Consider the following 16629-nt stretch of genomic DNA (forward strand, 5'->3'; position numbering starts at 1 on the left):
CTTAGCAGGTCTTTCAGGCCAATTAAATTCCTCTGAAAACTCCATGGTAAGAACCACAAATATTATTTTCTTGTGTTTTTAAATATCAAAGGGTTGAGATTAGAAGTCAGTAGACACGCAGTGAGATGAGTCCAAAGATGGATCGATCAAATACAGCCTTCTCCAAACACATTTTAAAGATGGATTAGCAAAGACAGTTTGAAAACAGATGTCACAAATATGAGCTTTTATTAATTTGCACCACTGAATCAGTGGAGGAAAAAAGGTAAAAATGTAGTAGCCAGATTTGGGGGTGGGTGAATGAGGTAGCAGCTGACTGGCCTGTCACAAGTTAATAACAAATATGAAACCATGTTACACTGGGCCTTTCCCCATGCACAAACCCCTCCCTCATCCTGGATGGGGCTCTGAAACACCAAACTTGCAAGCTTCATTCCATGCTAATTGAGCAGTGAGGCCCCAGAGAAAAACATCTTTCCTGCAAGCCAGTGCTGGCCTTGCCCAGACTCCTGCTGCTGAACCTATGACCATATTAAGCTGGTACCACTTAAGAGCATAGGATGTTCTGGCCTACTCCCTTCAAAGGCCCTTTGTGTACATGGAAGAGTTGAGAGCAGCTAAAGAAAAGGGTGTCTTTCAAGGCACAAGCTGGCTACGGTCCTGCACATCTTTCTTCTCTTCTTCAGTTTTCCCACTAGGGCGGAAGGAGGGAAGGGAGACAATTCCAACAGAAAGACAGTCAATCTGAATTTGCTGGCCCTCCTGTCCAGTCTGTTCTGTTAACAAGCAGCGGAAATAGAACCATCAAAGTTGAAGCCTTACTCTACACCCATGTCCTAGAACTGGTTATGAAGACCCCCACGTGGGGGAGCTATAAGCACAGTCTCAGATGGAAGAGAACAGAATGTATACTAGTTAGATCAGCAGCATGCAATTTCCGCTTGGAGGCTCTGGCCCAAGAGTCTATGGGAAACTGTTCTAGTCCAGTCTTATCTTAATTCTCAGACCCAGGCTGGCGCTGGCACCAGCCCTGGGGCCCCAACTCTACTGGGATACCTTGGAAGGGAAAACAGGTTTCAGCAAGGCTAGAAGTAGAAGTCACTTATACCTTGGGCAAATTTTTTACCCAAAGGCCTCCTGGTTGGTGGGAGGAATTAATGATGTCATAGGATGTTTTTTTTTTCCCCTTCAAGAATGAGATTCTAGTGGCAGCTAGGTGGCTCAGTGGATTGAGAGCCAGGTTCAGAGATGAGAGGTCCTGGGTTCAAATTTGACCTCAGACAATTCCTGGGCAAGTCACTTAACCCCCATTGCCTAACCCTTACCACTCTTCTGCCTTAGAACCAATACTAAGACAGAAGGAAAGGGTTTAAAAAAAGAATGAGATTCTACTAGAGAAGTTGCCATAGGCCAACAAGCAGAGAAGTTTTCTATTCCAAGTCACCTCATAACTGTAGCACCCTACTGTAAAAGTGCTGGCTGTGATTCTGCAAAGGCCTCAGAACTGGAAGATGAAAGCAAGACTGAGGGTCGGTCCTCCTTTTCATTGCCTCTCTCCTAGATTCATTCCAGGCATGGGGTTTTCCCAGGAGGGCCAACAGTCAAGAGCCCACAAGGAAGGAGAGGGTAGCAAGGAGATGTCAGGTAGGCCATGCTTCCTCAAGGGCAAGGTCTCAGGGCCTTGTCCTTTCCCTGAGTAGGGGAAAGAACATCTAGAAAAGGAAAACGGGGAAGTGAAGAGCCTCTCTGAGATTTGGCCCCAGTAAAGATTTCCTGTTTTCCTCAAACCTACACCATTCCCCTGACTAGTATCTCCCCAGAAACAAACCCCAGCCAGTATCACTGAGACCCTTGGAGGACAGGATTCCAACATAGACAGGCAGCAGGAAAGCCAGGCCCATGCTTCTTCCTTCCATTATTCGCGATGAGTTTTCATAGATTCATTTTCTGAAGTTTCCCTGAAAAAATTGGGAAAAGAAATGGATGTGTCATTCCCACATAAACATCACTCTTACTAAGATCTGGTACTTCCAGCAAATCTATACCATCCCTTCCTGTCTGCCCCAATTAGTAGGGCAAAGTAGAAAGAAAATCAGAGATCCTTGGTTCAAATTGTTTCTTGGTATCTATATGCAACCTTGGGTAAACTGATTAACATTCTTGGCTTTATTTTTCCTCTACCTTTAAAATGAGCTGGACAAGATAATCTCCAAGTTCCATACCAGCTACCTTTCTTTCTTTATGCTTTCTCTATTCTCTGATATCCAGGCAATATCTGTGTACAAAGCTCTACAATGAATGGTAAGTTTAGTAAGGAGATTTAATTAGATATAATCCCTGCCCTCATGGAACCTTAAATCTCAATAGTTTCTGTAATGGCCAAAGAGACAGGATATAATGAGATAATTGACTATAGAATCAGCTTTGGCCTAGGAACAGAGGGAATTAAAAAGTACTAACTTCGAGGGCAGCTGGGTAGCTCAGTGGACTGAGAGCCAGGTCTAGAGACAGGAGGTCCTAGGTTCAATCTGGCCTCAGACACTTCCCAGCTGTGTGACCTTGGGCAAGTCACTTGACCCCTATTGCCCACCCTTACCACTCTTCCACCTATGGGCCAATACACAGAAGTTAAGAGCTAAAATAAAAAGTAAAAGTACTAACCTCCATGCCAAAAGCCTACTCTCCATTAAGTAAGGTTTTATGAAGACTTAAAAAGAAGTGTTTCTAGTACAATGTTAAATAATAGAGGTGATAATAGGCAACCTTGTTTCGCTCCTGATCTTATTGGGAAGGCTTCTAACTTGTCCCCATTGCAGATGATGCTTGTTGATGGTTTTAAATATATACTGTTTATTATTTTTTGGAAAGGTCCTTTTATTCCTCTACTTTCTAGTGTTTTCAATAGGAATGGGTGTTGTATTTTGTCAAAGGCTTTTTCAGCATCTACTGAGATATTTGTGATTTTTGTTAGCTTGTTGATATGTCAGTTATGTGGATAGTTTTCCTAATGTTGAACCATCCTTGTATTCCTGCTATAAATCCTACTTGATCATGATGGATAACCCTCTTGATTACTTGCTGGAGACTTTTTTTTTTTTTTAAATTTTAAACCCTTAACTTCTGTGTATTGACTTATAGGTGGAAGAGTGGTAAGGGTAGGCAATGGGAGTCAAGTGACTTGCCCAGGGTCACACAGCTGGGAAGTGTCTGAGGCCAGATTTGAACCTAGGACCTCCCGTCTCTAGGTCTGGCTCTCAATCCACTGAGCTACCCAGCTGCCCCTGGAGACTTTTTGCTAGTATTCTATTTAAGATTTTTGCATCTATGTTCATTAGGGAAATTGGTCTGTAGTTTTCTTTCTCTGTTTTTGATCTACCTGGCTTTGTATAAGCAGCAATGCAATGACCCAGGACAATTCTGAGGGATTTATGGAAAAGAACACTACCCACATTCAGAGGAAGAACTACAGGAGTGGAAACACAGAAGAAAAACAACTATTTGAACACATGGGTTGATGCGACCATAATTGGGGGTGTAGACTCGAAAGGACCACGCCAATGCAACTATCAATAATATGGAAATAGGTCTTGATAGATGACACGTTAAAACCAGTGGAAATTCTCGTTGGCTATGGGGGATGGGGTGGGGTGAAGGGGAAAGTAAGAGCATGAATCATGTAACCATGAAAAATTTTTCTAAAAAAAAAAAAAAAAAAAGGGTTCCCTGGGTTCTGACCCAGGATGGTAGCAATCTGGCCAAGACAAAGACTGCCTGAAACTTAGTCCTTCCTAGGCCTGGAGAAGCCCTTTAGAAGTCATCTGAAAGGAGTGTGGTGTGGTGGCTAGCAGTCAGAACTTGAAATTGTTGTGGGAGAAACACACCCAAGTGTGAAGCAAGATCTTGCCCCAAGAATGGTAGACTCAAACTCTTCAATCCAGAAAAAGATTTTTTTTAAAAGAGGTTTATGGTGGTATAATCACCTAATAGCTGGTAAAATAATGTGAGGCTTATCAAATAGCCTTAGGGCTGATGGATAAGCCCTTGGGGCTAGTAGCTACTGAGTAAGGAGTAGCAGCCCAGGTAGTGGTAGCTTCCACATACTGTGGATCAGGGTTGACATATTTATTGGGAATTTGCCATTTCCCATTCCAAACTCAGGTGGAGGTATGTTTTGGGGTTTGTTGCCATAGAGAATAAGAAGCATGTGCAAGATTGGGAGATTGTTCTGGAAAGCCAGAGACCCCAGTGCACAGGTTCCATGTTCCCCTATTGTCCACCTTGTCATCATTTGTCAATGTGGGAGAGGCCTTGCTGTCCTTCTAAAATACAAACATGGGGGTGGGGGGAGATACAGCACAGTGGAGAACCACTATAGGTAATTAATCATGTCTTTCAGTTCTAGGAATAGGAGTAATTAATAAAACAGATTAGGCACAAACCTGATGCCTAGTATAGAATATTAGAGATTAAGGACACAGAATGGGTAATTGATCAATCTGCAATTCATGCTTGACTAATGCTGAAACTACAAGTTTTGCAGTTGATGTTTAACCAGTGCTAATGCATGAGAAAGGCAAGACTGCAGAGTGAGGGTCCTGTTCCTATTACTTCACCTCACTGCCCACTGTCAGCCCACATCAAAATCAGGAAAAACCAGGCTCCAATTCCATTTCAGATTACCAATTAACTTTCTACCTTACCTATTTCTTCCAAAAGAATGGAAGCTCCTTGAGAGCAGGGGCTATTTGGTTTCTGGCTTCAGGGTCTAGGAGAGTAGGGGGCTTAATGCTTTGAGTTGAGTTTAACCCTTCTCTGAGCAGGCTTCCCCTCTACTCCATTCAATCTCTGCTTGAAGATCCCCAGGAACAGGGAACTGAGTGCCTCAGTAAATAGCAGCCCCTACTATTTACAGGTGAGAGCTATAATTGTAGGAATCATTTACCTTGTACTGAGTCACAATCTGCCTCCTTCTATTCAAGACTGACACAATTTAAAGCTATAAAATATCTAAGACAGCATCTAGACCAAACCCTTCTTCCCATCACTCTCATTTTATAGAAGAAAAATCTGCAGTCAGTATTGGTAAGTAACTAACCCAAGGTCACACAGTCAAGAGCAGAGCTGTGGTTTGAAACCATTTTCTGACTCTAAAACCAATGTTCATTTCACTGTAGATTCCATTGGACTAGCTAATCTCCAAGATCACCTTCCAGCTCCAGCAGGCTGTGATTCTGATTCATGAAGGGAATTGCTGCTTCGGTTTTAGTATTCTAAGACTGTATAAATACTCTGCCAATTTCAGCAAGAATTAAGGTTATGGCAAACGATTCAACACACGCAAAATGATATGGGGTGAACAAGCCATGCAGTGCTGTATTAACGGTAGTTAGCTAAGAGCAACAGAACTTCTCAACTCTGGAAAGCATAGGGAGTCCAAGAGGAAGGGCAGCAACTTGAAAGGGGATCTTGGAGAGCAGAAATGATCAAACTTTTTGGTTCAGATACCAAAAATAAAATGGAATATCTTGGGAGAAGGCATTTCCCATACCTGAAAATTTTCACACGGGTTGGATTAGATGTCCTATAAGGCACCTTCCAATTACAAGATTCAGCTCCCTCCCACGGGAGGGAGTTTACTGTCTAGTGCCAAATGGAAGAATAGGGGAAAACATCTTTCAACTGGCCTCATTTCATTATAATTTTCAACCTAAATTACAACAAATTGCCAGCATTTTCAACCTAAATTACAACAAATTGTCAGGAGAACCAGAGAATGTTTCCATATTTCTACATTTAAAAGTTATTGGGGCAGCTGGGTAGCTCAGTGTATTGAGAGCCAGGCCTAGAGATGGGAGGTCCTAGGTTCAAATTTGGCCTCAGATACTTCCCAACTGTGTGACCCTGGGCAAGTCACTTGACCCCCATTGCCTACCCTTACCACTCTTCTGCCTTGGAGCCAATACATAGTATTGACTCCAAGACTGAAGGTAAGGGTTAAAAAAGTTATTAAACCAGAAACCCAAGAAATTATTTTTCCTCTTTTAATTTTTCAAGTTTGAATTCCTTTTGATTTGAAATCGTTCAACACCTACCACTAAAACTTGAGCATCAGAGGCACTTGTAGCAAAAATGTAGCTAAGGAGAATAAATCTATTTCTAAACTTAATTTGGCTTGGATTTATTCAATGCCCAAATGCCCCCATTACTTGTTTATGTTCATTAAGGGAGTATGTTATTTAAGTGTGAGCAGAAACACCTGTTCCACATACCCAGCTTAGCTGGCTCTGTTTCTTCAATTACTCTGGGAGCAAGCTGTAAAAACTTTCATTCCTTTTACAGATAAAAATAGTATAAATGAGTGAAAAGAGCCTGGTCCCAAGTTTGACTGGTGTGTTATAGTTGGTTAGACCAGGAGGGGTCTGGGTTTCTAAGGGCCACTGGGATATATGGAACCACCAGAAATTCATGAGATGTTCAGTTTAGAGCTGGCAAGAAACTCCGGGGTCATCTACTCCTACTTCTTCATTGTACAGCTGAGCAAATGAGGGGCAGGTGTGCATAGTGGGGTCATTGTCACCCCCCTATGACCATTGGAAGATTGTTCTTAGGAAGAAGATAGCTATCTCCTTTACTTGGGTTGAAACAAGGGAAAGAGAGTGAACTTTATACTTGTGCTTTTAAACTGATGTCTGGAAATAACATCCAGTCTAGTGGCATGCAAGTTTTTTGTCTAAACTACTTCTACTGTAAGGAAATAGGTTTTGAGTGATGATATATGTAAAACCAAGTGGAATTGCTTGTCAACTCTGGGAGGAGGGAAGGTAGAGGGAGGGAGACAACATGAATCATATAACCATGGAAAAATTTTAAATTAAATTTGAAATAAAAATAAAAATAACTACTTCTGTTGAAGGGCAATCAAGAACCAAAGAGCCATTGTGACCCAGCTCTGAGGAAGCCATGGATGATTCTGAAGGCAATCCCAACCCTTCTAATCCCAAAATATCATATCTTGGTCAGACAGCTGGGGTTTGTGCCCTTATCGTTCATAACCGGTCTTTGACTTAGTTACCTGGAGTGTTTTCAGAATGGAATTGTGCCTTTACTCCTTTCTCTGTGGGGTAGGATCTCAGGTACCTCAAAGGATGATAGGCAGATTTCTCATTTCCTTTTCTTTTGGTCTGCCCAGCACCTGTGTTCGTACCTGGACACTAACCTATAATAAAAAAGTAAATGACGGTGGTCTAATGCTTTTTATTTATTTATTTATTTATTTTAAAAGCCCTTACCTTCCATCTTGGAGAAGAGTGGAAAGGGGCAGGCAATGGGGGTTAAGTGACTTGCCCAGGGTAACACAGCTAGGAAGTGTCTGAGGCCAGATTTGAACCTAGGACCTCCCGTCTCTAGGCCTGGCTCTCAATCAACTGAGCCTCGCAGCTACCCCCGGGTTAATGCTTTTAAGTCAGTTGTTTTTTTTGTTTTTTTTTCAGTCATATCTGCCTCTTCATGACCCATTTGGGGTTTTCTTGGCAAAGATACTAAAGTAGTTTGCCATTTCCTTCTCCAGTTCATTTTACAGGTGAAGAAACTGAAGCAAGCAAGATTAAGTGATTTGCATAGGGTCACATAGCTAGGAAGTCTGAGGCCAGATTTGAACCCAGGACCCCCTGACTCCAGGCCTGGTACTCTATCCACTGTGCTATCTAGCTGCCCCTCTTGTTTTAAACTCTTGAAAATTTAAAAGTCAGTCCTCTTTCTCCCTTTTATGTTGCTTTCTCCCAATTACTCCCTTCCTTGTCACACAATATAATGAAGCCAAGCAAAGGAAGATTAATCCTTACAAGAAATGCCTCATTTTACACCTGCATACATATATACATAAATATACATATACACATTTTGTCACCAAGAGCTGTTTCAGCCTGTTTTCTGAAGTCAGGATTTTGCTGTTCTCTTCACCCCTGTTATGAGGAAGATTACTTAAGTTATCGTTTAGGAGACTTAACAGGAAGGGCTGGAGAATTCCACATGGAATGGGGAAGCAGGAAGTGGCATGCTCTCTCTGAAAAGGACTCCATGGTGGTTCGTACAAGTTGCAACTGACCCTAGGAGACCTCAGATTTCCAGAGATCCTGAAGGAAGACTGACAACTACTTGTGGGAGATTTTGGTAGAGACCATTAATCCCAACCTGAGTTACAGGCTAACTTGGGCTGGGTTAGCTCCCAGAATCTACCCACCTGAAGGAGTGCAGCTAGTGGTTCTGGAGGAGTTGGCTCCTGGCATCCTGTAACTTCTCTGGACTCTGCTGTGACTTCAATCCTACTTTTCTCTGGGCCCTGTCTTGCTTAGGTCTCAGTTTAGTGTAGATAAGTCCCTCCCCTGACCCTGTGGTTTGCCCTTAGTCTGAAAGTTTAGTAACCCCTATTCCCATCCTTTACCATAGTTTCCTTAATTAAAATTGTTATAACTTTTGCCTTTTGCCTGCTTTTCCATTGGCCCTTGCCTAGGTGGGGCAATGTGACTGTTAGGGCCTAACTGCCATTTCTTTCAACAGTCACCTCCTTGGCAGTTAAAACACAGTCTCCCTACCTTGTTTGGTCCCTCCATCTGTCATTCCTGTCTCCCTCACACCCTCCTGGACCCACATTTAATATACAAGTCTACTTCCCTGGTTATTCCCCATTAGGCCCCCATCAAACTGTCATTTGCCATTTCCAACCACACTCTCCCACCTCTGCCTTTGCTCACCCCTTGCTATCCCACTCTTCCCCCAAATGCCTCTAGACAGCCTACCCATTCTTCCAGGCCCAAATCAGTTGCTACCTCTTCCTCCAAGAGGTCCCCAGCAGGAAGAGATCTCTCTTCAACTTGATCAAATTGTACTTGATCCTCATTTTATGACTTTGAATCAGTGTAATAATCTGTATTGCACTTATCTGTGTATTTACTTACCTAACCTTGAGGGCGAGTATGACATGGTGTCTTATTGGCCTTTAAATCTCTCCTGCCACTGCACATTACACATTTAATAAATTATCTAGAATCCGTATTCCTCATTTATACCTCTTCTTGGGGAAAAGCAAAATACAGACCCTCCAACTTCCTAAGCATTCACTCCTGTCCATAAAACTTGTTTGGCATTCAAGGCCCTCCACAATCTGGCACCAGTAAGTCTGGCCCTCCCATGTGCCCTATATGATTCTAACCAGATCATTTTTTTTTTTTAACCAGACCATTTTCTGAAGATATTTTGTGCTTTCTGCCCCTGGACCTATGCTCACGTTATTCCCTATACCTAGGATGCCTTCTTTTCCCTTCTGCTGTCAAATCCCTAGAATCCTTTAAAGCCTGCCACAAATGCAGTGTCTTTTAGAAAGCTTTCTCTGATTGATAATGGTCTTTTCCCTGGTAGATTTCCTACAGTACAGTATTTATCTCTCTCTAATATACCTATGTAAGAGCCTTGCACAGTCAGGGGCTTTTGGAATGTTGCAGAGAGAGACATTTGAATGACAGGAGAGGCAGTTGGAAGGAACAGCAGAGACTTCTGGGACAGGAACTGTAATGGGGGAGTTCGTCCCTGGACCCTGAAGTGGATGGAGCTCATACCTCACCTCAGGATTCGAATCCCCTGAATACCTGAGGATTTCCGAACCTTTTCCTTGTACCTCAAACACTTGTGGATTCCTATTCTCCTGGACAACAAACTTTAAGAGGGCTGGCTGAACATTTTACAGTGGCTTTGCCTGGAAAGCACACTGAGCCAGCCTGAAGACATTCTTCTCTTTCTGTGCCAACTATATAAAGACGTTGCAGCCTGTCATTTTAGATTAGGTTAGCAGCATAGGAAGGAAGAAGGAATCAAGAACATTTTCTGGCCGAAGCTTTTTGGCTTAGGCCAAAAGAGACTCCATACCACCCTGTGTTTAGACTAAGGCATTCCTGTTCCCACTCTTCAAAACCCTTCATTGAACATGTTCATTAAACCACCCCTTTGAGTTGAAATAATATGCAAATCAGATAATCCTTTGTGAGGGAAAAGGGCTTGTAGGGTGAGCGGTTTTCTTAGGGGGAGAACAGCTCTCTGTAGTCCCAAGTTCTGTCAAATCTTGGAGTGCCTGTCATTACTCTTCACCCTAGCTGGGGTTGGCCAGGAGGGACATTGGGGAAGGTCAGGCATAAAGAAAAGTCCTGACCAAAAGCCAAATCCTATTTCCTTCAGTGTCTCTGCCCTGGTCAGACTCCTGCTTGCCTTTTCCCATTCACCATATCCAACAATGTCAGAATGCAGCCATTGTCTGTCAGAAAGGAAGGAGGTTTCCCTCAAGGTCAACTAGTCAATCCATTTTGACTAGCGCCAAACAACATCTACTAGAGGACCTCCCTTGCAGTCCATTTAGTATTTCCATCCCCCCATTAGCAATCTAGCTAAGAGGGCAACCATCAGCACTCTGCCCAGATGGGAAGAGTGTTTCCCTGGAGGGGCTCACTGACTCTCTCAACCAACCTACAAACCCATCACACCAGGGATTTTCCCTCTATCCTTTTAACAGTTTGGCGAACCAGCTAGGAGTTTTTTACTGTCTGGAAAACAAACTTTTGCAGTCAGACTAGCAAGGAATATATCTTCCATGAAGTGGACTATCTTACTTTCTTTGAATACAATGGACTTCAGATCTTGTTTAGGATTTGGCAGAATGCATTTCCACTCTCTCAGAACCTCTGGGGTAATCAGCACCAGATGATCTAGGTTCCATTCCAAGTAAAAGCAAAGACCTTTTGGCCTTCCTTTGCAATAGGAATGGAGAAATATGTGCTGCACAGGTCTACCATGGTATAATATTTTGAATTGCTTGGAATTTCTGCAATAATGCTGGAGGGACTTGGAATGACTATATGAGATTTTTTCACAAAGTTGTTTACTGTCCTTAAATCCTGTATAAATCGCCACTGTACTCTGCCTTGGTTCTCAACTTTTGCTTTCTTTACTGGCATTATTGATGTGTTATATTCTGATATTATTGGGACCAGGATTTTCTGCTCTATCAGGCTTTGAATTATTGGGGTAATTCTATTGATGACTTCTTTCTTAATCTATATTGGGGAAGGTTTGGAGGTGTGCCTTCCTTTACTCCCACTTTTACTGGTGTTGCAGATTTCAAAAGCCCTACTTCCGTGGAATGTTTTGCCCAAACCCCTTCTGGCACATCACTTGGAATTTCAAATACTGCATCTGTGTCTTGATCTTGTGCATCATCCAATTGCCCCAGGAAAAGCAAAGGATAATGTTTCAGAGAATCTTTGGGCAAATGTAGGAAAATCTTTCTGGAAGTATCACTTTGGACCATAGCCCCTATCTTACATAAAGAGTCTCTATCAAGGAGATTGGAAGGGCATTCTGGGATTAGTAGAAATGTGTGTTCTGTTGTTAAAGGTCCTAGAGTTAGCATTTTTTATTTTAATTTCGGTATTCTTTGTGTTTTCCCTGTGTACCCATGACTTGCACCAATCCTACTATTTTACTGTCCTCAGGAGATATTTTTAGCACTGAGCGTGTTGCACCAGTGTCAATCAATGCTGGATAATTTCATCTCCCACTCTGATCTTAACTTTAGGTTCATATTTTCATTTTGTTGGAATACTTGGACCATAGATGCTTGTATTTCTATTTTCCCCATATCCCAGTCTTGTTCATCAGCTACTTCTATATCTTGTTGTTTTAAATATTCATTTTGCAATCCATCTGCATTTTGCAATGGAATTACACTAGCATGGAGACTTGGAGATACTGGAATAATGTGTTTGACATTGTCCCTGCAGATGTTACTGGATTGAACTCTTTGACATTAGGTTTCAATGTTGATTTTGTTAGTATATCATTGATATTTCCCTTTGTGGAATCATCCCCATTGGCTTTATCTCCAGGAGGTCTGCTTATTTGAATGTTTGGAAATATTGATTTTTCCTCCCCACTGGTTCATTCTACTGCTTGCTTATCTGTTGTTTCCCTTAGTTCAGTTGCAGTTTGTATTTTAGAATTCCTATCATTTGCTTTTGCTATCTCTATTTCCTTTTGTTCTGTACTTTCAGTTCCTAAGGTATAGTTTTTCCTACAAACCTATCACACCAGGGACTTTCTCTCTATCCTTTTAACACCTATCTGACACTAGGAGACGAATTGTGTGGTAGAGGGGAAGAGCCCTAGCCAGGAGACCTGGTCTGAGATCCTCACTCCCTGTCCTCCTCAGTGCCCCAACTTTCTTATCTGTAAAATATGGATAACATATACCTTAGCTGATTTTTATGAAATTATAAAGCTTAAACCATTAGTAATTTCAGTTCTTTTAACAATCCTACTTAAACATTTATTGAACTCTTATTGAATATAGGCATTGTGGTAGGTGTTGCACACAGAGACCAAAGTACAATATCTGCCTTCAAAGAGCATATAAAAGTGGAAAGGTATAGGGAAGATATCTATTCTAATCCTTCCATTTTATAAATCTTATCATTTCTAATATACTAGGAATTTCATGAAGGCTGTCCTTCAACATCTGTGAAGATGCGATTAATCCTACCCTATTTTTAGATTAAATCACCAAAAGTGTAAACACCCCCACTTAATTCTCAAGTGGGGGAGGTCTGTGACCTATGTGTGCAAGAGTGGGTGATGAATCAGAATCGACTGCCCCCTGGGCAGTCCTAAGCAAAACCTTTCTTGTGATTGGTACAGGTAAAATGGGAGGAATATACACAGGAGGTGATGCAAAAGAAGCGCCTTTAAAAAGGAGTTACAATTTCCTGTGGGGGGCTACTTCATTGTTCAGAGTTCTGAGTTCTAGTTAGAGGCTGATAAAGACTCTGCTTACTGGACCTGAGACCTTGGACTTGATGAAACTGTTCTTAAATCTCTCCCTTTGAACTACCATGTGGTGAGTGAAAAAAGGCTAATTCCCTTCCTTAGCTTCCCTGGAGTTACTAGACTCCAGAGGGGTCCCTTGATTGGGAAGAGGCCTCGTGGTTAAAACCCTGTGGCCTCTGGAGCCCTGCTGGAGTAAAGCCAGGGCCTGAACACATAGTCTAGATTGTTAAGCTAGATCTCTTAATCTGCCCTCTTCTCATTTCTCTACTTTCACTTTCTTCCTATATTTTATAAATAAATTGCTAAAAAATCATTTGGAATTGATATATATTCATTTCCTGGAGACCACTTCTTTGAATATTCAGTCCAACCAACCATAATCATAATTTTTACCCCTTTACACATCCCAGTATAGTATTCTGTATACAACAGGTACTAGCAAACATCTCATGAATGCTCTCAAGATCATGAGAGAAGGAATGGGGAAAGACACTTTAGGATCCTGGAAGAGGTGGAGTCAGCTGGGGTTTTAAATATGGGTAAGAGGAACTCGTTTCCTTTCAGAGACCTTAACTGTCCTGGTAACACTGTGATCATTGATAGAGCATCTTAATTTACTGTTATCCTTGGGAGTAAAGGAAAAGTCAGCTATGTAACCAATTTTTCAAAAATGTCAATGATGACCTCTTCAGACTTTGTAAGACTATTGTGCTGTTCAGAGCTGTAGAACTCACCTGCCTAGTAAGTGGGACAGGTCAGACCACACCATCCTGCCTCACCTGTGCATACTTTTTATGGCTGAGCAAATTGAGGCACATAAATATAATGGAATACTACTGTGCCTTAAGAAATGGTAAATAGGAAGAATTTAGAGAAATTTGTTAAAATATGTATAAATTGGGGCAGAGTGAAATAAACAGAGCCAAGAGAACAGTCAACAGTGACCATCACGATAAATACAAAATACCACCAGAATATGATCAATTCAATGTCCAAGTCTGGTTTTAGAGTTCTGGTGATGAAACACTCCTCCTACCTGCTGACAGACAGGTAGCAGACACATTTATGGAAGGAGGTTGTTAGAAATGGTCAACATGCCTGTTTGTTTTGTTTACATACAACTCTTTGTCACATAGGATTTTATTGAGTATTGGGAAATAACAGCAAGGTTAAAATCAATAAAGCAATTAAAAAATTAAAATGAAGTCAAAGTAGGGAGAAAATATTCTAAGCATAGAGTACACTTGAGTCAAGGCAAGGAGTAGTGAGAGCACCTCATGTTTTCAAGGTGCAAAGGGTTATTCAGTGTGACTGGGAAGGGAATGACAGGTTACACAGGGCTTGGAATGCCAGTGTGGAAGTTAACCACTAAAGTTTTTATGATCAGATGACTGACATGACCCGATAAATACTACTCTGACAAAGGTATGAAGAATGGATTGAAGATGGAAGATGAGTTGAAAGAAGGAAGACGTCCAATGATATAATAGTGTTGGCAAATGGTGGTAAGGGCTTGAACTAGGGTAATGACAGCAGAAATAAAGAGGGGGGATAGATGAGAGAGAAACTGCAGAGGTAGAGCCAACCAGATCTGGTAACTCTCTGGATATGAAAGGGGAGAGAGAAAGAAAAGCCAAAGCAAACACACCAAGGTCATGAGGAAGTAACATGGGAAACAGGACACAGATCATTTTTAGGGTGGAACTAGGAGACTCTTAGCCATTGAGATCTGGTGGTCTCTGAGGGCTCTTCCAGCTCTGATAACCAAAGGAAGGTAGTTTCGCCCGTTTTTACTATGTTCTTCTTCACTCCCTCCCCCAAACACAGACCCAAAGCTTTTATGGGAAAATGGAAATGATGCTGATTTAAAGAGCTGACATTGAATTACCCCATAAGACCTTTAAGTATCCCCTTCTTGAACCTTTCTGGGTATCAATGTCTGTAAAATTACAGGTAACAGACCAGGATGATTCACATTTCTACAGCTAAACTGTAGAGATTCCTAAAATACTTTCCATACAAGACAATGAAAGATAGTATTAACATTATCATTCATATTTTACAGCTAAGGAAACTAAGGTTCAGAGAGTAGAAGTGTGTTACCCACTCAATCATAGATCATGAAAGAAGTCTTGGGTTCAAATCTAAGCCTCTGCTATTTGTGTAAGCCCAGGTAAATCTACTTCTTTTGGGGCCTCAGAATTTGAGAGGGAAAGATAAAGTCATCCAGAAAAGTCTATTTCAGCTCCAAATTCTAGGATCCCATAAGTTTTGCAGCCAGAATGAAAACTCGAGTTTTCACGAGGCCAAAGTCTCATGCTCTCCCCAGGTCTACTTCCAGCTCTAATATGTTATAAGCCTCTGATCCCATATGGAAAATAAGGATAACATCACCTACCCTATATATAGGGGCTCTTGAGAGCAAAGTGCTTTGTCAGCTGTTAAGTGGGATAGAAATGTAAGATGTTAAGGTTTACCGTGGACAAGAAGAGATATGACTAACCCTGAGCTGGAACACTTACCACGGAGGAAGCAAGGAAGAGCCATCGGGAGTGGAGCCATTCTGGCCTCCCGGACCTATGGGAGATAACAGGATCAACGTTCAGGGCTAGCCTGGAGGAAGAAGTGTGATCAAGGCCAAAGGGTCGAGGGGAATCCAGGCTCTCCCGTTACCATAGCAACACTGGCCAGACGGTGGCCAGCCTTACGAGGGTGATTAATAAATGTTGATTGATTGGAAGGTTTAGGGCTTAGAACCCAAGCCCCAGCCACCGTTTGTCAGAAGGGTATTGTGGGCTGACTAAGAGATTTGGAACCTCAAGATAGGCCTCCTGCTGTGGGGGCATCCCGGATCAGGGGACGGACTTTGGAGACCTAGCACCGCCGCTACTTGGTGCTTCGGAAGGACTCGGTCCCAGGACCGGACTGCCATCGTCTGCACTGCCGAGATGGGTGGGCAGTGGTACAAGCTAAGGAGAGGGGCACTAGTAGGGGGCTTCTCCCAGGAGTGGTACAGACTCGGGGTTTGGGGAACGGCGGTCAGACTGGCCGTAGGGCCAGAGTCTGGGAAAAGCGGGGCCGGGGGCGGCTCACCCGAGGACGGCCGGTGGTACAGGCCAGTCACGGTGCTTCCGTACACCCCCCAGGCCAGCTGGATCCCCAGGAGGCTCAGCACCAGCCACAGGAGCAGCAGCTTGAAGAGGGTCACACGCATGTCCTGAGCCTCCCACTCGCGCAGGAATTCGCTGCCCAGTGTGCTCAAGGCGCCCAGGACAGCCGTGGGCAAAGCTTGCCAGCCTAGCTCGGACCCGGACTCAGCCGCCATGCGAATAAACTTCAAGCTCACCCACCTAGCCTCGGGGGGCTTACTGCAGCGGCTACTGCGCAGGCGCCGAACACGGCTGGAACATCTGGAAACAAGAAGAGCCCCCTACATCCAAGCCCAAAAAGGCAAAGCCAAAACGCATGCGCAGAGAGGTGGCAGTTAAAGGTTGAGAATGGCTGACACAAAACCACGCACGCGCAAACAAACCCTAAGCCGCTCCCCCCACCTACCTATAGAGTGGGTGACTCGGGAGTACAAAATAGTAACCAGGTCTTTTATAGCCCTGTGACTCCCGTGATGCCCAGCGCGGCGTTGGTGATTGGTTAAACAGCATCCTCTACGGGAGGTTACGTGATTTGGAGCAATCGTTGCTTAGGGGCAGGGCTCTGAGAGCGTGGCCGCAACCAGCCACGGCTCGAGCCCGTCCTGGGCCCGGGAGC

General features: G+C 43.0%; 1 protein-coding gene across 3 annotated transcripts; it reads right to left on the minus strand.

Moving 5' to 3' along the window:
- Positions 1 to 1316: 1316 nt before the first annotated feature.
- LOC123230781 (T-cell leukemia translocation-altered gene protein homolog) lies at positions 1317 to 16394 on the minus strand. 3 transcript variants are annotated; one of them, XR_006505088.1, is made up of 4 exons: positions 15958 to 16394; positions 15387 to 15441; positions 7073 to 7216; positions 1903 to 1958 (listed from the first exon to the last, which is right to left on the minus strand). XR_006505088.1 is itself a non-coding variant. In XM_044656952.1 (3 exons), exons 1-3 carry the CDS (start codon positions 16187 to 16189, stop codon positions 1916 to 1918), a joined length of 330 nt encoding a protein of 109 aa, XP_044512887.1. In that variant the 5' UTR covers positions 16190 to 16394; the 3' UTR covers positions 1317 to 1915. The 3 variants fall into 3 exon arrangements, 2 of the variants coding, with proteins under 2 accessions (XP_044512887.1, XP_044512886.1); XM_044656952.1 differs by lacking the exon at positions 7073 to 7216 and having other exon boundaries at positions 1317 to 1958; XM_044656951.1 differs by lacking the exon at positions 1903 to 1958 and having other exon boundaries at positions 6837 to 7216.
- Positions 16395 to 16629: the final 235 nt, after the last annotated feature.

The sequence above is a fragment of the Gracilinanus agilis genome, chromosome 1 (assembly GCF_016433145.1).
Source record: "Gracilinanus agilis isolate LMUSP501 chromosome 1, AgileGrace, whole genome shotgun sequence".
NCBI lineage: Eukaryota > Metazoa > Chordata > Mammalia > Didelphimorphia > Didelphidae > Gracilinanus > Gracilinanus agilis.

What these genes read in the sequence shown, in the direction of transcription:
- LOC123230781 (XM_044656951.1), bottom strand. Translation starts at nt 16,189, where the DNA reads ATGGCGGCTGAGTCCGGGTCCGAGCTAGGCTGGCAAGCTTTGCCCACG. An exon ending in GTACCACCGGCCGTCCTCGG is followed by an intron (nt 15,442 to 15,957) that starts GTGAGCCGCCCC and finishes TATCTCCCATAG; the next exon opens with GTCCGGGAGGCCAGAATGGC. An exon ending in TCTTCCTTGCTTCCTCCGTG is followed by an intron (nt 7,217 to 15,386) that starts GTAAGTGTTCCA and finishes TTTTTATTATAG; the next exon opens with GTTAGTGTCCAGGTACGAAC.